Source organism: Danio rerio, chromosome 16, assembly GCF_049306965.1.
Source record: "Danio rerio strain Tuebingen ecotype United States chromosome 16, GRCz12tu, whole genome shotgun sequence".
Classification (NCBI taxonomy): Eukaryota; Metazoa; Chordata; class Actinopteri; order Cypriniformes; family Danionidae; genus Danio; species Danio rerio.
In genome coordinates, this window is record NC_133191.1 from 9,427,026 (window position 1) to 9,450,000 (window position 22,975).

Sequence of the window (22,975 nt, forward strand, 5' to 3'; positions counted from 1 at the left end):
TCTTCATTAATTAAGGTTTACTGTGCTTAAATTGCTTCGCTTACTTAAATGGATTAAGTTCACAGTACTCATTAGGATTAGTTTTTAAACATGGTTTGTTGCAATCGGTTTCCTCAAATTGTTTAAGTTATCTTAACTTTTTGGGTTTTACAGAGTACAAACTATAGTATACTATGACCAGGGATACAATCAGCCAGCGTAGTCATCCCTCCATAGTAATAAGTGACATTTTGTGTCTGCCGGTTTGTTTTCTTGCAGGGGTTCCATTGGCATTTTCCCGCACGTTAATTCTGACCAATTGAAAAGCAGCTTAGGAAATACTTTCAATAATATCTGGCCAGTGAGTGATGTAGATTTTGTCACATGACAGGGTTTTTGTTCTTTTCAACTGGTTCAGACCAAAGCAATCACTGTGGTTAGAAAAGGATCAAAAAAGATAGGCAGAGAAAAGCTACAATGTATTATATGTTGCCCTTTGTCCGGAACAAGTAAACCAGGGGTCTCAAACTCGCGGCCCGCGGGCCATTTGCGGCCCTCAGTGCAATATTTTGTGGCCCGCGCTGACCGCTGTACACTGACAGAATCAGAGAGTGCTCCCCGCTCCGCTGATTCTATCCGTACACAGCGGTCACTGGCATTCCCCGCCCGCCGTGTAAACAAAGGGGCGGGGATGCCGGTGACGTCACCACACACCCCGCCCCTTTGTTAGAGGCTGTGACGGGCGGGAAGTGTTTAGGAGGGAACTCGCGCCGGCCAGAACCAAGATAAGCTGTTCCCGCCCCTGCCTGCCACTTAGCTACCTATCTGCAGCCTGCCACCTACCTAGCTACAGCCTGCATCTTATATATATTATAGGTAGATACAGACTGATGTGACTGGAGTGGGGTGGGGGTGTTTTATTTATACATATATACGCCTTTTTTTAGGTGAGGGAATGGAAGTTTGGAGTGAGTTCCCCCACTTTTTTCCATAGGACTTCAATAAGTCAAAGTACAGGTCTAGACTTAATGATGATCATCTTCAAGCCATACTGAGGGTCTCAACTGCTTCCGCTCTAAAGCCAAATGTGGTTCAGATTTGTGAGAAGATGCGCTGTCAAGTCTCTGGCAGCAAGAAGTAGGCAAAAGATGCCATGTTCAGAAGAACTGTTCATAATCTTCACTCAATGTTCTATTAATGTTCAGGACACTTCATGTTCAGAAGAAATAATTAAAACTGTTAATAATGACATTTGATCTCTTATGCGGCCCAGCCTCACCCAGACTTTGCCTCCTGCGGCCCCCAGGTAAATTGAGTTTGAGACCCCTTAAGTAAACCAAACGACAGATGTGAAAGCACTCTAAGACAATACTCTGATTAAGAGTCTATCATGTAAACAGCAATTTATGATGAACCTAATATGACTAAAGTCATAATCATACTAAACAGAAGCCGAATGAGGTTGCAGTCAAGCTACTACTGTCGTGTAACATTTTCAGCACATTTTGCGACAGGATTTGTTCCCCATAAAGCGTGCTGTATCAAATTCCATTAAAACAACATTCTTCCAGCAGTTCATACTCACATCCAATATCTCTTTTGTCACGGGTGGCATGCATGAAATGTCCCTAAATGAAAATGAAAGTGCCAAACTACTGTTAAAGTCAACAAATTAAAAATGAAACATCTGAAATGACATGAAACTCCAGAAGAAATGTGGATAGCGTGTGGAATTATGTGCTATAACATGTAAAATGGATCATGAAAGGAACATTCAAAAAGGAACTCATATAAACAACCTTATTCTTCAGATTAAGGCAAATAATAGCATTACTGATGTCCATGTAAATGTAGTTAATGTATAATCTATTGGTAGTTGCTTATCAAAAGTGTCTGCTACATAAATAAAATGCAAACAAATATGTATGTTCAATGTTTCAGGAATACCAGAAATATTTCCAAAAAACCAAACAGAAGCTGGAGGAGAATCCGTCGGAGCGTCAGTTTGACTTTAGTGAAATGTACATCTTCGGCAAGTTTGACACATTTCAGAGACGACTGAGCAAAATCCTAAACCTGTTTAGCACCATTACCACCTACAATGCCCTGCAGGACTCCAAAATTGAGGGACTGGAAACCATGGCAACCAGATTTCAGGTATCACGTCCAGGGACATAGTTATCAGGGTGGCCTATTTTTAGATTTGCACACAAGACAAAAGAACTTACCTACAAGATAATAGCGTAATTACTGAAGGCTGCTTTCTCTAGCGTTATATAAATGTTTCATTTGGAGCAGGCATTTGTTAGTGAACTAAAAGAACTGTATAACCTGAGATTTAATATAAAGGTAGTCAAAGACCTCAGTCTGACCGGTCATTGTAACATTCACAGATATATTATACCCAGTAGGGGGTATAATTAGAATTTATTAAGATCATTGTAATACACTGTTCATAATGGCAATTTGTAAGTCCTATGTAGTGAATACTGTTAAATTAGAACACTTTTGGATAATATTTCTGCTTCACATGGACATATCTAAAGTATATTATGACCCTTTTTTCCTGAATTTGTAAGTCTACCTTGACTGGTATTATATAGCTGACGTTTCTAGTTAAGTTAGTTTTTTTATGAGGCAATAATGTAATGTTAAACCTATGAAATGGGTAAAATAGCATGACTTACATTACAGCAGGGGCCTAAAACCTTTTGTACATCACATTCTTGTTTTGTATGTATATTTAGTATTGAACAAGTCCCTATTTTTCTCAGAAAAACATACATATTTTAAAGGGGCGGCTGATCAGTTGTAAGTAACAACAAGCAATTTGTACATACAAAGAAAACAAAACTAACTGACAATATTCCCAAACACAGCCTAGAAAACTCTCAAATGGTTTCAGAGAAAGAAAATAAATCTGCTAGAATGGCCCAGCCAATCACCTGACTTCATTCCAATAATAAAAAAAAGGACCAAAGATCAGAGTTGACAGACGAGACCCACAGAACTCAAGATTTGAAGACTGCTGAAGTATGACACTAAATCACACCTGAACTATGTGTGCAACTGCATTCTTCATAAAAGAGACGTATTGATATAAAGTTTTAAATACATTTAAGTTATTCAGGACTGTCTCCTTGTATTATTTTATTATTATTACACAGAACATAATTTCTGATTTAAAAAAAAAAGGCTTGGTTTATTTGTGTGTTTGGATTGTTTGAGTTTTTAATTAAATGTAAAGTCAGCCGCACGTTTAGAATATATTCAACACAGGCTCATTGTGAAAACATACCCCAGTGTACATTTCTGGAGAGCACGAATTATATATCTAAAGCTACATATAGTCTCATTCACATTATGAGCACTTGCAGTGACAAATCGACAAGCGACTGTTCATTTAAACGTAGAGTGAGCAATTTCCGGTGACCTCCGTCTACGCAAGCAACTGTTTATGCAACTTTATGCAAATGAAGTGCGACTTTCTTGAACGACAGCCAATAGGAGCACCTGTAGAGCTCACGTGATCCTCTATCGGCTCACTCAGAGACCTACACAGACCAGCCTTTGCAGCAGATTGCCACCCAGAGCGACAGGCAGCTACAAAGTTGCTGGTAGTGTGAATAAGGCATTAGGCTGCATTTCGTCTTTAAAACAAAAACTGCAGACGCAGTTTGGAGTTGAGAGGAGAGCAGAGAGGAGTTGACTGCTATTACGGGGTTAGAGTCCAACAAAGAATGGTTCCAGAAAGCAGGTGACACAAAAACTAAAGGCAAAAAGTAAAATAAAGAACATGGTAAAATCTGAAAACGTGGTAAAAATCAGGTTGCCGTGAGGGATTTTTTTCTGGATTGCTTTTGTAAATACTATCGGTTGAGTTTAGTGAAGGTGGTGGGCGGGTTAATCAGTCCTTTTGCAAACACTATCTGTTGGATTTAGGGAAGGCAGTGGGTGGGGGGATTGTTTGGTCAGTCAGTCAGTCATTTAGTCAGTCGACAGCGGCCTCTGGTTTTATGAGAGTACAGCAGGCATGAATGGCAGTCACGAGAGAAATTTGAAATCTTAAAAATCGTACACAGCAGCTTCTGGTGTCCATATCCGGGACCAGGCCGTATCCTGAGCTGCTGCTGCTGCGCTGTTGGTCATGGGGGAGTGGAGAGCATGAGACTGATTCCTGTGACGCTCCAGGGACAGACGAGTCTTCGCTGAGGCCAGCTTCCAGCCTCCACTGTTGAGACTGCAGCTCTGCACAAGACTTTTGGCCAGCGGAGAAATTAAAATGGTCATGCCGAACTGAGTCTGGTTCTCTCAAGGTTTTTTTTTTTCACTCTCCTATTGGTGAAGTTTTTTTTCCCCCTCCGCTGTCGCCACTGGCTTGCATGGTTCAGGATCTGAAAAGCTACTCATCGATGAATTTGCTCTTCAGTGTTTGGACTCTCAATAATGACTTCAAACCACACTGAACTGAGCTAAACTGAACTGAACTTAAACACTAATAACTGAACTACACTGTTCCAGTTACTATGACCATTTATGTGAAGCTGCTTTGACACAATCTACATTGTAAAAGCGCTATACAAATAAAGCTGAATTGAATTGAATTCTCAAAAACAAAAACTGCAAAAAACAAAAAAAAAAAAAACCCCTCCTGAAATATATTTCGTAGAAATGTATGTAAGGATACATATTAATAATGAGCCTGGGTTGAATATATTTACCAGGAAAAATTGTGACGTGTTCAAAACGTATTTTACCTGCTGTAGATATGCACTACGTTGTCAAAAGTTTTGGGACATCTGCTTTTACATGCATATGGGTTTAATATAAAATTAGTCTGCACTTTGCTGTTATAACTGCTTCATCTTGCCTTGGAATGCTTTCCACAAGTATTTTTAACCGTTTTGTCTAGAAGTGAAGTCAGAAACTGATGTTGGTTGGTGGACCTGGCTTACATTCTCCATTCTAATTTATCCCAAAGATCATAAGTATGTCAAATATCAGGTTGTGGTCAGGGCTCTGTGGTGGCCAGTCAAGTCCATCCACACCAAGCTTGCTGATGAATGTATTTTCTGAACCTTGCTTTGTAAGCTGGTGTGCAGTCATGTTAGAGCAACAAGGTGCCACCCAAAAAATTGGGAGCATGAAATTGTCCAAAATGTCTTAGTATGCTGAAGCATCAAGAGTTCCTTTCACTGGAACTACAAGTGGCCAAGCCCAAATAGAGGTCTGCGCAGGACTGATTTTTTAGTCCCATTATCACCTGCTCCCGTGAGGTTTTATTCCACACCCGACTACTCCTGCTGTATATTCAGCCTTTGTTCACTCGCTGCCTGTTTAGAATAATGTTCTACCAACAATTCCTGCTAAATTTAGATTTGGTTTCCAAAATCTTACATTTAAATTGGGTATTAGCAAAAGATAACAGATAAAACTGTAGGTTGTGCAATGATTGTAGGCTAAAAATCAATTTTGTTTGCCCCTTTGTGATGAGACATGAATACTGCCTTAAACCTGAGGTTTCAGTCTTGTGACTGCTAAAGGGTAAAACTTTGAGGTATTATCACATTGCACAGAGGGCAATTTTTGTCTATGATGTATTAAAAAGACTCCCATACTTAAGGCTTGCCTGATGTGGGTTTCCTAACTGTAAACTGACTGTTTTCTAATGCAAGATGAAGAACAACACATCTTTATTTTGCTCTCCCATGTTGGAAAAACCCTCTCAAAGTACAGTTATCCAGATGATGCACATACAGACAAAGAAAGCACTGGTCATGTGTTCAGTCGTGAGCACTGGCAGTACCTGTGCTCAATAAGAATGAGAAAATCCTAGATATGTTGTTCCGAAATAATGTCGGGACTCGGGATTGCTATATTGTTAGACCACGCGCTTCCATTTAAATTACACCAGAGTTATCGACCGCTACCATTTTTTATTTAGAAATGTATTACCGTGCAAGAAATCGGGTCAGATGCAAACCTCTAAGCCCTCCCCCTTAAAAACAACTCCACACCATAACCCTCCCAGAAAAACTTTTCACTTGGCACAATATTGCCAGGCAAGTACTGCTTTCCTTGCAACCGCAAAACCCAGACACAACCATCAGATTGCCAGACAAGGATGTGCGATTGGCCATCCAGAGAACACCAGTCCAGTGAGGTGTGCTTTACACCACTTACACCATGTAAACAACACTTTGTGTTGCACTTGGTGATGTAATGTTTGAATGCAGATACTCAGCTATGAATTCCCATTCCAATGAAACTCTCTACTCACCGTTCTGGAGTGCATTTGAAGCCCATATGTAGTGGGGAGATCTGTAGCTATTGACTTTTCCTTAGCATTTGGTCACTGGAACAGATCGGGGTATCGCATCCGGCGTGTTACCAGAGGAGGATGCGGATGAAAGTCATGAGGGTTAGGGAGTCGCAGAAGAAAGTGAAGAGTGGGGCGGGGGTGCATGTGAGGAGGGGGATCAGTAAAATGAAGTACTGAATCAGATTTCAGAGGTGCCTGATCCGGATCCGGCTTGTTCCAGCATAAATTAAGCCCTGTACATCTGTGATTTGAATTGATTTGGAGGGCTGTCCCAAAACCCTTGGAAATATAGTGTATCTCAGAGAAAGAACAATCTTTCATTTTGTTTAATATCAAATTACGTCTCTCAGAATAATCATTTACTCATCTATACCCCTTAGCCATAGGTCTCAAACTCAATTCCTGGAGGGCTGCACCTTTGCACAGTTTTGCTTCAACCCTAATCAAACACAGCTGATCCAACTAATCAAGGTGTTCAAGACTTTTTTGAACACCTTGATTAGTTAGATAAGCTTTGTTTGGGTTAGAGCAAAACCGTGCTGAGCTGCGGCCCTCCAGGAGTTGAGTATATACAATATATGCTGTATACAGTTGCCTCTTTTTAGGTGCACATATAATTGTGATAGAAGTTAGATTCCATAAACAAGCATTGCTTGACTGTAGTTAGCATGGACTAAGTGGTTTTTGTTCTCTCCGCTGCCTTCTGTTGACAGACAGCAGATATGCAGGGCAAATGGGAGGTAACTGTAAAGACATAATGTGTTTTAAACTTACTGCATGTCTCAGCATGAAGCATGAACCAGCATGGAAGCTAACGTTATGTCTTTAACTTCAACTTAAGTAGAAATTGCCCTTTCATACTGATCTAACATCATGTGAGGCTTATTTTAATAATAACGGAGGTCATGATTTAGGCTTCAGGCCAGTCCTGGATTTGCATGAAAGGGCAAATGTTACCTGTCGCTTTAACCTAGTATTGTTGCACCGTGAGTCCATTAACATTCATCACCTCTCTTTATTCCGGTCACAAGTTTATTTATTCACTCTCATTTTTGTGTCCATGGAAACAAAGTTCAGGCCCAGAGGACTCGATGCTTCAGGAGCACTGAATAATTGAACAAAAGCTGATAAAGATCTATCGCTAACTTCTGTTCTTTGTGAAAGTTGACAGTCTGTAGGAGTCAATGAATATTTTAAAATAAACTGCTCCTCTGGGCATTTACATTGGTCTGATACACACAGATGAGCACTGCTGTAGCACATGACTGAATATTTATCTTTTCAACCGGGAAATCTTTCGCTACAAAATTGGCTGGTTGTTGTAACAAGAGGCCATGCAGGAATCATTATCTCGAAAATGAATATTCTGTCCTATCACTTTCCTGTTCTAATTCCAAGTCCACAAACTATCCACTGGAAAGAAAGTATATGAGCTATGGTGGAGGGGAAGAATTTTTTTTTACTGTAATTTTATCATATCTCTTCAGAGGACTTTTGGAATTTAGTGCAAGAGCTTGGTAGGTTTCTGTTTTCTTTTTTTTTTTTATATGGAAAGGTTTCTTGACCCTTATGCTGTGTTCACACCAGACGCGGCACAGACGAATAAATCACACTATTGGCACATTTTAAGTTTACTCACTTCATTCGTGCATCAAATTAGCTTCATTCATGTGTCAAATTCAATTCATAATTGATGCGGATTTGCATCATAGGCAGGGCTTTTGTCTGCCCGGTGACTATAGCTTTGTTGCTGATGTTAGAGCAACAAGGTGCCACCCACAAAATTGGGAGCATGAAATTGTCCAAAATGTCTTAGTATGCTGAAGCATCAAGAGTTCCTTTCACTGGAACTACAAGTGGCCAAGCCCAAATAGAGGTCTGCTCAGGACTGATTTTTAAGTCTCATTACCACCTGCTCCCGTGAGGTTTTATTCCACACGGGACCACTCCTGCTGCATATTCAGCCTTTGTTCACTCGCTGCCTGTTTAGAATAATGTTCTACCAACAATTCCTGCTAAATTTAGATTTGGTTTCCAAAATCTTACATTTAAATTGGGTACTAGCAAAAGACAACAGATAAAACTGTAGGTTGTGCAATGATTGATCTATTTTGTTTGCCCCTTTGTGATGAGACATAAATACTGCCTTAAACCTGAGGTTTCAGTCTTGTGACTGCTAAAGGGTAAAATTTTGAGGTATTATCACATTGCGCAGAGGGCAATTTTTGTCTATGATGCATGTGAGATAGTAGCCGTGCTTTAGGAGGGCTGAAAAATAGTGTAGATTTCTTCGGCACCATGCCTGAGTCCACTAGGTGCACGCAGCTATGTGAGTTTATCAACTCCTCCAGAAACTGTACCTGGATGATAGAGGATTTCAGCTGTGCTTCTGACTGAAACAAGCCCAGATTGATGAACTGTTGTCCAGTTTTGGCAAGAACATTTCCCTTCAGGACACCAACAACAGGCACTACATCATAATCACACCCCTACAAGAGAAAGCTCCTGATTGGTTAATGCAGTGCGAATGTCCGCTGAAGTTGAGATTATCCAACTAGAGCGATCCATCAAACGCTCAATTCGCACAGCTTTATTTGCGAATCACGTCATTCATGCAACCTCATCCACGCAAATTGCACCACAGGATGTCTATTCGCTACTTTGCATTGATGTAACATGTTAATCACTCACGCTTGACATTTCATCTGCATCTGGTGTGAAGGCAGAATTAGGCTTTGTCCGCGCATATACAGGTATTTTTATAAACAGTTTTATTTCTTCCTTTGTTTAAAGGGGATCTATAATCCATAAATCCATTTTACAAGAGGGTTAAACACAGTTGTGAGGCAACGATCTGCGAATACAGTATAACCAGCTTCTAATGGGGAAAAATGTATAAACATTTTTTTATTAATAATCACAATTCTTAAAAACATAAGTCCGCAGAAACACTTTGATTGACATTTTCCCTTTGTACATGTCACCAGAGGAGAAAAACCCCGCCCATTAGTGATGATCTCTACCGCATTAGCACAGGACGTTAGTCTTGTTTTTAAATTTACCACTATGATGGTGTCATACAAATGATTGTAATGTCCCCTGTAAAGGCCATTGTGCTGACTATGAAGAAAAAACAGTACAGCTTCCTGGACCAAAGGAGGACTGACTTTGACCAAGATTATGAGGAATTTTGTAAACAAACCAGTGAACTCCATGTAAGTATGTTTTGAGGTCTTTTTTTATTTGTATGGAACTGCTAATATATTTGATATTTCTTTTCAGAATCAACTGAAAACTTTCATGGACAACACATTTGACAAAATTCAAAATACTGAGAGAGCTTTATATGTGCTCAAGAAATTTGAAAGGTAATGTCTGACATTTTTGCTTAGTTAAATAAAGTACATATATAAAAAAAATATATTTTAAATTTTATTTAATTTTATTCATTTCATAATTAATTAATGAATCCTTATATATTGTTTTATTTGTGTATTTTATTTAATTAATATGATTATTTTAAAACTATTAATTCTAAAGATAATAAAAATATATAGTTATCTGGTAGTATTTAATTTAATTAATACTGGTTGTATTTTTTATTTTATTTGATTGTATTTTGTTTAATTTAAATACATTTAATTTTTTTTTATTAATTTGTTTTGTTTATTCTTTGCATAATTAACAATTAACAATTATTGCATCCATCCATTTATTAATTTTTTTCCTTTTTTATTTTATTCAATTTTTGAACCATTAATTCTAAAGATAATTTACCAGTATATAATAGTATTTTATTTTATTTATTCATTATTCAATTTATTTATTTTTTTTGTATTTTATTTAATTAATATGATTATTTTTTAACTATTAATTCTAAAGATAATTTACCAGTATATAATATAACATTATTTTATTTTGTTTTATTTTATTGTGTTAAATTAAATTTAATCTTATTTTAATTTATTTATTATTTTATTTAATATAATTTTATTTAATTTGTATTTCTTTTTTTTCTTTTTTTTTCTTTTTTCTTTTCTTTTAATAATGCTGGTAGTATGTTTTAAATTTAATTGTGTTTTGTTTAATCAAATTTATAATTTTTTTATTTTTTTATTTTATTTATTCATTGCATAGTTAAGATAAAGATTTTTTCAACACATTTCTAAACAATAGTTTTAATAACTCATTTATAATAACTGATTTATTTTATCTTTGCCATGATGACAGTAAATAATATTTTACTAGATATTTTTAAGACACTTCTATACAGCTTAAAGTGGCATTTAAAGGCTTAACTAGGTTAATTGGGTTAACTAGGCAGGTTAGGGTAATTAGACAAGTTGTTGTATAATGATGGATAAACTATCGATTATATATATATATATATATATATATATATATATATATACATATATATATATATATATATATATATATATATATATATATATATATATATATATATATATATATATTTATATATATTTATATATATATATATATATATATATATATATATATATATATATATATATATATATATATATACCTTAAAGGGACTAATAATTTTGACCTTAAAATGGTTTTTAAAAAATTAAAAGCTGCTTTTATTCTAGCCAGAATAAAACAAGTAAGACTTTCTCCAGAAGAAAAAATATTATCAGACAAATTGTAAAAAAGGAAATAAAAATCAAAGGCGAATAACTGTGACTTCAACTGTGTGTGTGTGTGTGTGTGTGTGTGTGTGTGTATATATATATATATATATATATATATATATATATATATATATATATATATATATATATATATATATATAAATAATTAATATTACTATTATTTTTTAAGTATTAATTTTAAAGATCATTTATAATTATTGTTATTTATTCTATTTTAATTACAAGTCTAGTTTTTACTTTTTAAAAATATATATTAACATATTTCTTCTGTCTTTTTTTCCCCCCTTCTTACATTTTCCTCAGGCTTGGCATTCCAGACTTGGGCATCAGTGACAAGTATCAGAGGATTCTGCAAAACTTTGGCAGGGATATTGAGATGATCTCTCGAATTTACAACAAACAGAAAACCGATCCCCCTATCGCTCCAGACCTCCCTCCGACAGCAGGGAAGATCCTGTGGGCTCGGCAGCTGTACAGTCGCATCCAGGAGCCCATGGATCTCTTCCAGCAGCTGCCTGGACTACTCAGCACTCCAGATGCCAAACCCATCATTCGAAATTACAATCGAGTGGCCAAAGTGCTGCTGGAGTTTGAAGTGCTTTATCATCATAGCTGGATGGCACAGGTCAGTTGTCTTGCCAAATCAAAAGAAGTATTACTCTGCAAAAATTATTTTCTAGCTTACTTTTTTATCTTGTTTCTAGTCCAAATATCTGAAAATTCTTAAATCAAGGCTAAGGTTTATTGTTAGCCTAAAGAATCAGCTAGCAAAATAAACATTGCACATTTTGATTTCTCACTGACTTTAAGTAATTGAGTATATTTGTGTTTAAACATAGTCAGTTATACAATATTTATCCATCTCTTTATAGACTGAGGCAGTTAAAGCCGGCCTTCAAGCCTCTTTACTGGTCAAGAGTCCAGAGACAGGGCAGCTGTTCGTAAACTTTGACCCACAGATCCTCACGCAGATTCGAGAGACAGATTGCATGCTTGGAATGGGACTGGACATTCCACCCTTTGCAGCCATCTTGCAGCAGAAAAAAGAGGTTTTCAAAAAGAACTACAATAAACTTCAGGTATATGTATTATTTTTTATTCTTCTTATTTATTTATTTATTTATTATGGTTGAACAAAATCGTTACAAACATTTCCTACACTTGAAAGAAAAAATAACATCGTATTATAGAACACAAAGGATTAAAACAATTTTTTTGTGAGGTTCATTTTTAAAACATTAAAGATGAACAAAAAATGAAATACTTGCGTGATGCTAACTATGCTACCCATTGATGCTACTATACTGTTTTTAAACCATACTATTGCAAAGTAATGTATTTAATCTGTTGTGGAAATTTTAAAGTTGCAATGGTAATATAATAACTAAAGTAATTTCCAAATTTCCAAATAGTGATTTTTTTACAGTAATAGGGAATATTACACTATAACAAACTACAGTTTACTGTAGTAAAACAAGATATATTACAATATCTATTTCATCTGCTAACTTTGGTTAATACTACTCTATTCTGGGGTGCGTTTCCGAAAACCCTCGCTAGCCAACTAAGGTTGCAAGTTCCGTCATTTGGCATTTCCCAAATCCATCGTTCCAACGAACATTTACAAACTGCATCGCAAAGGTGTATGCTAGCAACTACACCTCATGAGTTGTAGTTAGAAGCATAGTTCATGACTGTGTCTATTCCCAGTTATACCCCCTAAGCCCTATTCATTTAGAACAGTGGTTTTCAAACTTTTTTCACCATGTACTACCTCAAAACTATTGTCTCTCCATGTACCACCAAAATGACCAGTATTGAAATGAAGTAGTGTAGTTGGCCAAATTAAGCAGCTAAAGCACTGCACAGTTCGAAAACGAGGCATATTCATATTTATACAATTTGACAACTTGACCACGTAACTCGCGGAGTGGCATTCTGAAAAGTTAAGATGTTTTCAACTGGGTACGCCTGGAATGCAAGCACGTCGTGGTGCAGTTCCTACTCATTTTGCTACCCTGTGGGTTAAATGTTGATGCTAAAGTGACTGAGATGTAACGAGAGAATACGGTCATTTTTCAAAATAAAAAATTTTTTCAAAATAAATGATTGTTCAGATTGTCTGGTACTATTGATCTATAGACCAGTGCCGGTCTGTGGCCCGAGGGTTGGGGACCACTGCTCTAGCGTTGATCTGCTCTGCAAGCAACCCGCTCCTCTATCTTTAGTTCTGCCTCATTTGAATAGATTTTTAGCAGCTGATGACGAGATGCACTAAAGAAAACATTCTGAGCACAGTGCTTTGATTGTAGGCTTTGGGAGATCAGCCAATTCTAATCACATCAGTGTTATTGTACGCATCAAATGATTAAAATTGTACTCATTTTTTCTTTCATTACTCAGTGATTCCTCCGCGTACCACTAGAAGTACATTTACATTTACATTGTCATTTAGCAGACGCTTTTGTCCAAAGCGACTTACAAATGAGGACAAGGAAGCAATTTACACAACTATAAAAGCAACAATTAATAAGTGCTGTAGGCAAGTTTCAGGTATGTAAAGTGTAAAAAGCAAAACATTAGTATTTTTTTTTTTTTTTTTTGTAATACAGTTAGCGGTAGAACCAGAGAGGCAATTGCAGATTAGAATGGGAAGTGGAGACTAAATAGTTGAGTTTTTAGTCGTTTCTTGAAGACAGCGAGTGACTGCCATTCTGATGCAGTTAGGGAGTTCATTCCACTAACTGGGCAGATTGAATGCGAGAGCTCGGGGAAGTGATTTCTTCCCTCTTTGGGATGGAACCATAAGGCGACGTTCATTCACTGAACGCAAGTTTTTGAAGGGCACATAAATCTGCAGAAGTGAGAGCATATAAGAAGGAGTAAGGCCAGAAGTCGCTTTGTAAGCAAACATCAGAGCTTTGTATTTGATGCAAGCAGCAACTGGCAGCCAGTGCAAACGGTTGAGCAGCAGAGTGACATGTGCTCTTTTAGATTCATTTAAGACCACTCATGCTGCTGCATTCTGAAGCAGCTGAAGAGGTTTGATAGAGTTAGCTGGAAGCCCGGCTAGTAGAGAGTTGCAGTAATCCAGTCTGGAGAGAACAAGAGCTTGAACAAGGAGTTGAGCTGCATGTTCAGATAGGAAGGGTCGGACCTTTCTGATGTTATAGAGTGCAAGTCTGCAAGATCGAGCAGTTCTAGAAATGTGATCAGAGAAGTTTAGTTGGTCATCAGTCGTTACTCCAAGGCTTTTCACCGTTTTGGATGCAATAATGGTTTCCTCATCCATCTGGATTGAAAAGTTATGATGTAGAGTCGGGTTGGCAGAAACTTCAAGCATTTCCGTTTTCGTGAGGTTAAGCTGAAGATGATGAAGTAAGTCCGCATACCTCTAGTAGTACACGTACCACAGTTTGAAAGCCACTGATTTAGAACATTCTAACATTTAAACTTGGAATGATTAAAAAAGCCAAAAACATTAAAGTCATCTCTTTTAGGTGTAACTTGCTTTCAAAGTAGTTTTACAGTTCAGTTTTAGTGATCTTCTAAAATCATTAACATATGCTATATAATATATATAGCATATTAAATAGCATATGTTAATGATTTTAACTTACAGAAGGTTATTTATTAATCTGTGTATTACATGGGCCTGTTGGTTAGACCATATCTGCAGTGGTTTGAATGTGAAAAGTAGACTTAAAAAAATATTTTTACATGTAGATGCGCATACAGCTTAACTAACACAATGATTTTTCTTGCTTGTGTGTTGTTTTGTTTGCTTCTTGCCTCAGCTAATGGTGACCAGGAACTCAGGAGTGAGGTCTAAAATCCAGGCAGCCTTTGAGCAACTACTAATGCCACATGTTGCTAAAGTTGATGAGGCCATCCTGCCTGGTCTGACCTCCCTCAATTGGACCTCCCTAAACATCGACAAATACCTCAGTCGAATCACTGCTGCACTCGGTGAGAGACTCCACTTTGCTGATCCCTACACTTTAGCTGATTCCTACGGCCACACCAGAACATATAGCCATAAGTAATGTACCGTAGACATATTCTGATATTCAATAATAATAATAATTATAATAATTCCTTACAATTATATAATGTCTTTCTGGACTCTCAAATCTCTTTTTAGGGGGATAATAAGCTAATAATAAGCTAATAATATTAATAATAAGATAATAACCAAATAATAAGCTATATATATATAGTTGAAGTCAGAATTGTTAGCCCCCCTTTGATTTTTTTTTTCTTTTTTAAATATTTCCCAAATGATGCTTAACAGAGCAAGGAAATTTTCACAGTATGTCTGAAAAATTTTTTTTCTTCTAGAGAAAGTCTTATTTGTTTTATTTCGACTAGAATAAAAGCAGTTTTTAATTTTTTAGACACCATTTTAAGGTCAAAATTATTATTATTATTATTCTACAGAACCATTTAACCATAATTATTCAATAAATTACCTAATAATCCTAACCTGCCCAGTTAACCTAATTAACCTAGTTAAGCCTTTAAATGTCACTTTAATTTGTATAGAAGTGTCTTAAAAAAATATTTAGTCAAATAACATTTACTGTCATCATGGCAAAGATCAAGTAAGTCAGTTATTAGAGATGAGTTATTAAAACTATTATGTTTAGAAATGTGTTGAAAGAATCTTCTCTCTGTTAAACAGAAAACAGGGAAAAAAAATAAACAGGGGGGCAAATAATTCAGGGGGGCTAATATATATATATATATGTATTTATTTATTTATTTTTTCCACCAGATGTTGATAACACCATAAATCTTTATGGTTCTACAGGGCTAACTTTCTTACTTGGTAGCACCGGTGCTCCCAACTTCAAATGTTTAGGAGCACTAAAAAAAATTTAGGAGCACCCACCAAAAATGTATGAGCGTCACTGCAAATTGTATATCAAGGGATTTATTGTATGTGCATGTATTGTTATGTGCAATAAAAAGTCCTACTGTTACTTTATGAAAAATAAGTGTATGATTTGCATCAAACAAAATGAAGCATTGCAGTAAGTAATATTTATTTTTTATCAATTTATTAAATAATATTTTTGTTACAAAACAAGTGAAAGACAGGGAAAAAAATAAACAGGGGGGCGAAAAATTCAGGGGGGCTAATATATATATATATATATATATATATATATATATATATATATATATATATATATATATATATATATATATATACATATATATATATATATATATATATATATATATATATATATATATATATATATATATATATATATAYAYATATATATATATATATATATATATATATATATATATATATATATATATATATATATATATATATATATATATATATATATATATTTATTTATTTTTTTTTTTCACCAGATGTTGATAACACCATAAATCTTAATGGTTCTACAGGGCTCGAAATTAACTTTCTTACTTGGTAGCACCGGTGCTCCCAACTTTAAATGTTTAGGAGCACTAAAAAAAATTTAGGAGCACCCACCAAAAATGTATGAGCGTCACTGCAAATTGTATATCAAGGGATTTATTGTATGTGCATGTATTGTTATGTGCAATAAAAAGTCCTACTGTTACTTTATGAAAAATAAGTGTATGATTTGCATCAAACAAAATGAAGCATTGCAGTAAGTAATATTTATTTTTTATCAATTTATTAAATAATATTTTTGTTACAAAACAAGTGAAAGACAGGGAAAAAAATAAACAGGGGGGCGAAAAATTCAGGGGGGCTAATATATATATATATATATATATATATATATATATATATATATATATATATATATATATATATATATATATATATATATATATATATATATATATATATATATATATATATATATATATATATACATATATATATATATATATATACATATATATATATATATATATATATATATATATATATATATATATATATATATATATACATATATATATATATATATATATATATATATATATATATATATATATATATATATATATATATATATATATATATATATATTTATTTATTTTTTTTTTCACCAGATGTTGATAACACCATAAATCTTGATGGTTCTACAGGGCTCGAAATTAACTTTCTTACTTGGTAGCACCGGTGCTCCCAACTTTAAATGTTTAGGAGCACTAAAAAAAATTTAGGAGCACCCACCAAAAATGTATGAGCGTCACTGCAAATATATATTAAGGGATTTACTGTATTTGAAAACAACATCACTCCACTTACTAATGCTGTGATGACTTGTTTATGTTTGTCCATTTCAAAATGAACGTCTAATATTCCACAATATTAATGATGACGATGATGACAATAATACTAACAATGAATTGCATTTCTCAGTATAATGCAGCTTGAATGAGAGTTATGTGCCATAAAAAGTCCCACTGTTACTTAATGAAAAATAAATGTATGATTTGCATCAACCAAAATGAAGCATTGCAGTAAGTAATATTTATTTTTTATCAATTTAATAAATAATATTTCTGTTACAAAACAAGTGAAAGATTATAATAAATTCAAGGCTGCAAAGCAGTCATCAGTAATTAAAAAAAATATATATATATACTGTATATGAATATATATATACATCTCAAGAAAGAATGGGCAAAAGAAAGGAAGAAAAGTCTCACTTCTATCACTCTTTAAAAGTTTTGGTTTCAGTTTGTGTCATTTTAAATGCTCAGTCTCGTTTTGCCCTGATTTTTATTTGTCATTGTTTGTGGAAAAGCAGCCGACCCAATATATGAGCGGGGTAGAGCAGGATTCTCGCAATGACCACCGGCGCGTTCTTTTTTATAATCTGCAGTTTCAGTATAAACTTTAAAAAAAGGAGCTTCTTTGGCGATGATGTGTACAGTATTAGATTTGACATTTAGCGGACATTAGCGCTGAACACGCAGTGAATGCAATGCATCAAGATTCGGGCATCTTCTCTGAAAACACTCAGTTGATCTCGGCTGGCAGATCAACATTCACCACATAATCGGTGCCATTATTTGTCACGTTAGGTGGGGTTTGTAAACCTGTGTACTTTTCACTCTTCAGCCGCTTGCATTTACCGCGGTCACAAAAGCTCCCTGACAGCGGACAGCCTTGAGTGATCGACAGCTAATATGAACCAATATCGGAAGACCGATTTAGAAAAGATCCAAACAGGTTGCATTACAACCATTATAGCCTATGCAGTTGCACAAATGCACCCAAATTTATTATGAAGTCCCATAGATTAAATTTCAGGCGCACATGTGACCAAAATGGTTGCAATTTCGAGCCCTGTTCTGTGGGTTTTGTCTATTCAAATCTGATCTTTATTTTGTATTTTCTATTGGATTCAAGCCAGGTGATGACCCGGGACTTTCTACAGCTTGAATTTCTTTTTCTGAAAGCATTTGAGAGTTTCCTTAGCTGTTTTTTGGATCATTGTCTTTCTGAATTGTCCATTCCGGATTTATCTTCATCATCCTGCTAATGTAGATGTTGGACAGAAGCAGATAATATTAATTTTTAATGAGGAAGGGCAGAGAGTTGCTGAACAACTTCTGTTATTTAGCTTTATTATTATTTAGCTTTATTATTCAGCTGCTGTCTGGGCTTTCATTGCCTTTCTACACCTGCCTTTCTTCATGTGTTTAATACTTTTTTCTTGTGTTATTTGAGTTTATTACACATAATTTCATTTGTAAACTAATTAGATTTGTTTTCTTTTCACATATGTATCTCTTTGATTTGTTGTCAACATCTGGTGAAAATTTCAAGTCAACAGTACCTTTAGAAATATGTTTTCTGAGAAAAATGGTGATGTGTTGAACACTTACAGAATTTTCCTCACTGTATATATATATATATATATATATATATATATATATATATAAAAAGAAAAAATCCATGAATACTTACTTATTCGATTTTCAAACCATTGGCAATAATAATAGCTTATCTTCCCATCATTCACTGTTTTGAAGGCTTTTCACGTTATGTGGGTTTGTGGCCATTCATATATGAGCATCAGGTGGATGAAAAGCAAACCGCATACCTTCGACCTTGTAGTGTACATTAGACACTTTTTATAAATATCTGAAATGAAAGGATTCGTTCTCCTGGTTCACAGACAACCTTGAACTACTGTTGCACAGAGTGAATGACCTTGTGGAGTTCAGAATCGATGCTGTTCTGCAAGAAATGAGCACGGCTATGTTGTGTGTGCTGCCTGAAGATGAGCCGTGCACATGCGAGGAGTTTGTTCAGACCACTAAGGTACAAACACACATTAAACAGACATGTACATGAACACCAATAGAAATCGTTAGCTTCTCTTATGAAAGAAAAACAAGTATATTTTAAGTTCATTTAATGAAGTAAATACAGTGTGTAAATATATTCATATATTAATTAGTGGTGTCAAAATGTTTTGTTTCTTTGATGCTCCACAATGTGGATGATTCCGTATCAGTTCAGTAATAGATCATTACCGGTTATTATGAATTCATGTAATTTCGCGGTAGCATACTATGACGAGGGAGGCAATAGTAGGTAACTGAAATGCTCCGACTACTTAAAGCAGGGGTGTCCAAACTTTTTGGGTCGAGGGGCAGATGCAAAAAAAAAAAAAAAACGTTGTCCCGGGCCAAATTTTACATACATCACACACACACGCATATATATATATATATATATATATATATATATATATATATATATATATATATATATATATATATATATATGTATATATATATATATATATATATATATATGTATATATATATAATATTTCCACATATGTCTAAACATAATAGTTTTAGTAACTCATCTCTAATAACTGATTTATTTTATCTTTGCCATGATGACATTAAATAATATTTTACTACATATTTTTCAAGACACTTCTATACAGCTTAAAGTGAAATTTAAAGGCTTAACTAGGTTAATAAGGTTAACTAGTCAAATTAAGGTAATTAGGCAAGTTATTTTATAACAATGGTTTGTTCTGAAGACTTAAGGGGCTAATAATTTTGACCTTAAAATGGTTCATAAAAAATTTAAAACTGCTTTTATTCTAGCCAAAATAAAACAAATAAGTCTTTCTCCAGAAGAAAAAATATTATCAGACATACTGTGAAAACGTCCTTGCTCTGTTAAACATCATTTGGGAAATATTTAAAAAAGAAGAAATAAATCAAAGAGGGGCTAATAATTCTGACTTCAACTGTGTGTAGATAGATAGATAGATAGATAGATAGATAGATAGATAGATAGATAGATAGATAGATAGATAGATAGATAGATAGATAGATAGATAGATAGATAGATAGATAGATCATAACAAGAACTGCTGCTTAATTGAATGCATGTGATAGCGACACCAGGTGGTTATTTATTGAATTACGTTCATTTTTGTATAGCGGGCCAGATTCTATTGAAATTTTAAAAAAGCCTCGTGGGCCGCCACAAAACTGATTGCGGGCTGCAGATGGCCCGCGGGCCGTAGTTTGGACACCCCTGACTTAAAGGGTCACTAAACACCAAAACACATTTTTTGAGATGTTGACAGTCATGTATGTGTCCCACGTTGCTAAAAACACTATTATGACACAAACATTTCAGAAAAAAAAGAAAATTGGTTGTTATGGAGTTATTTCGAGCAAATTTGTTCTTCCGGTTTGAAAATAAACTTTTAAGCTACGTCATGGCCATGAGATTCTTGTGTAAATTCCAGCATGGAGACTTGATGTCTGTACCGGCCAGTACAATGTGACATCTTTGAGTTTTCAGCATTAATTCATTAGAAAGACTTGATTTGAACCAATCAGTACACTCTATTGTGAATAAAGTGCAACTACATTAATATGCAGGATAAAACTTTGAAGGCTCCTTTTACCTGTTACAGTGTTCAAAACCACTCCACGTTGTGTTGCCAACTGTAATGAAAACAAGTGGAAGAAGAAGAATTGTTTGGAGACATGGGTCATCATTGTTGCGTTTATAAATGTGCCACAGCAAAGGTTTTGTTTCCATTTTTATCACGATGATAGCATCGATCGTGTGTGGACATGTGTGGATTACAGTGGTCTGCTAACATGTGACAAAAATATGTATGTAAGGACAATTTTTTACCTGTGAGCTTTTCGCATTGCGAAATGGTGAAATCCAGATTTACCGCTCGTCTTCTTTTAACAAAGACGTGGTTCCATTTTGTGTCGACTGTCCTGTTTCTACATATTTAGTAAGAGAAGGATCAGTGTTCTGTTTATGTTTCTTCAGAGGCAAAGTTAGTTAGTATCATCAGTAGTACTCTTTTAGTTTTTAAAGACATACCTAAGTCAAAATGATTTAGTTACTAAGTTTGCACTACATTAATATCACCACAATATTATAGACTGAAAGATCTGCTGTAAATGCTGTCCTCCGAATGTAAACATGTAAACACCTTAATCAAACTATTAGGATTTTCGCCACATTTTGTGACAGGATAGTCTATATACATATGGATGTTTGACGAAATTTTTATTTGCATCTACCGAGTATCTGCATCTACCGAGAAATTTGATTCTGCCCTATGGCCTGCGGTCTGTTTAACTGTTTTCAATCTTGTGTAACATTCAGTTTTTCCACTTACAAAGGCCGCCATGCAAATAGCAAATGCGCCATGGCGCGACACTACTGATTCTTAAAGGGAAGGGGAGATGAGACTCTGATTGGTTTAATTTTAAAACAATATAACTCTTTAAGAGAATAAGCACAACCCTGTTAGATCATGCGCCACGGCGCAAAGCATATTTTGCCATCCCTAAAATAGCAAAACTGGATTCGGACATGCCCTTAATTTTAAGAATTTACATAATTTTACAATGATTACGATGATACTGTAGAGCGCATCTGCATTAAATAAAACCAACCATTCAAAAGTGTTGATAAAAACTATAAATTAAAGATATAAATGAAAAAACAACAACATATATTTTTTGTTTTTGTTTTATGGGAGTCTAGCAGTATTCATGTACACAAATTGACTATTGAAATGTAAATATTGGTGTGGTTTTCATTGTGTGTATATATACCTGAATACAATTAATCTTTCTTAAAGTTAAAAGCATTATAATTTTTTGTGCATGAATGCTTTAAACGCTTACACAATCACACGTCTAAAAACACAAACACGATGAACTGTGGCTCCTGGTCAACTATAATCTTGATTGACATTGCAGATCCTGTGATGTGACTATTGTTGATGTGCAGATTGCGATATCGATATATTGTGCAGCCCTACTGAACATACTTATTTGTTTTACTCAGAAAGTTTTATCTGTGAAAAGCAAAAAAGGCAAACCAAGTATACTTTGTAAATGTAATTACTCTTCAAAGGGCACCTATGATGAAAATCATCTTTTAGAAGCTGTTTGGACAGGACTGTGTGTTGGTATAGTGTGTCCATAGTCATATTAGGGTGATATAAAGACAATAAGTAGGGCGAAATAGAATCTGCAGGTAATTTTCCCTATATTTCTGCAGAGAATTTTGTAAAAAATCTGTGGATTCATGCAGAATTATTTTGGGAATATCGCAACAAAAAAACTTAATAAATGAAATTTAATATAATAGCTTTTTTTAAAAAAAACTTTTATTTAATGTTTACAATGCAAATCCATCTGGATCCACTTATTTGATAAACAAAGCAAGTCTATCATATGATAAATCGACTAAAAGACAGAAAATATTACTTTCCAAGCTGTATTGTAAACAAATCAAAGAAACACTTTTATATTAGTCAATAATATTACTGAAATGAATTTAAAAACTGAATAACTATGAATTTCCACACATTTCCACACGTACATGAATAGATACAAGGATGGGCCAAAAATCTGTGGAAATCTGCGGATTTCTGCACACGCAGATTCCATTCGGGCCCAACAATAAGTCTTTTTTTTTTTTTTTTTTACATTT

At 34.7% G+C, this 22,975-nt stretch overlaps 1 protein-coding gene across 10 annotated transcripts in view; it reads left to right on the forward strand.

Annotated features, from left to right (window-relative positions):
* The window catches only part of dnah5 (dynein, axonemal, heavy chain 5), a 242,680-nt gene that overhangs the window by 31,623 nt on the left and 188,082 nt on the right, over positions 1-22,975 (forward strand). For 4 of the 10 annotated variants that reach the window (XM_073925786.1, XM_073925788.1, XM_073925787.1 and 1 more), the window contains exons 11-18: positions 1,921-2,136; positions 7,015-7,041; positions 9,409-9,516; positions 9,584-9,669; positions 11,287-11,608; positions 11,856-12,062; positions 14,781-14,952; positions 19,140-19,285. In XM_073925786.1, coding sequence (XP_073781887.1) covers positions 1,921-2,136; positions 7,015-7,041; positions 9,409-9,516; positions 9,584-9,669; positions 11,287-11,608; positions 11,856-12,062; positions 14,781-14,952; positions 19,140-19,285 — 1,284 coding nt within the window. The remainder of the gene's footprint in view (positions 1-1,920; positions 2,137-7,014; positions 7,042-9,408; positions 9,517-9,583; positions 9,670-11,286; positions 11,609-11,855; positions 12,063-14,780; positions 14,953-19,139; positions 19,286-22,975) is intronic. The other 6 variants (XM_021466849.3, XM_073925790.1, XM_021466850.3 and 3 more) reach the window with 2 other exon arrangements.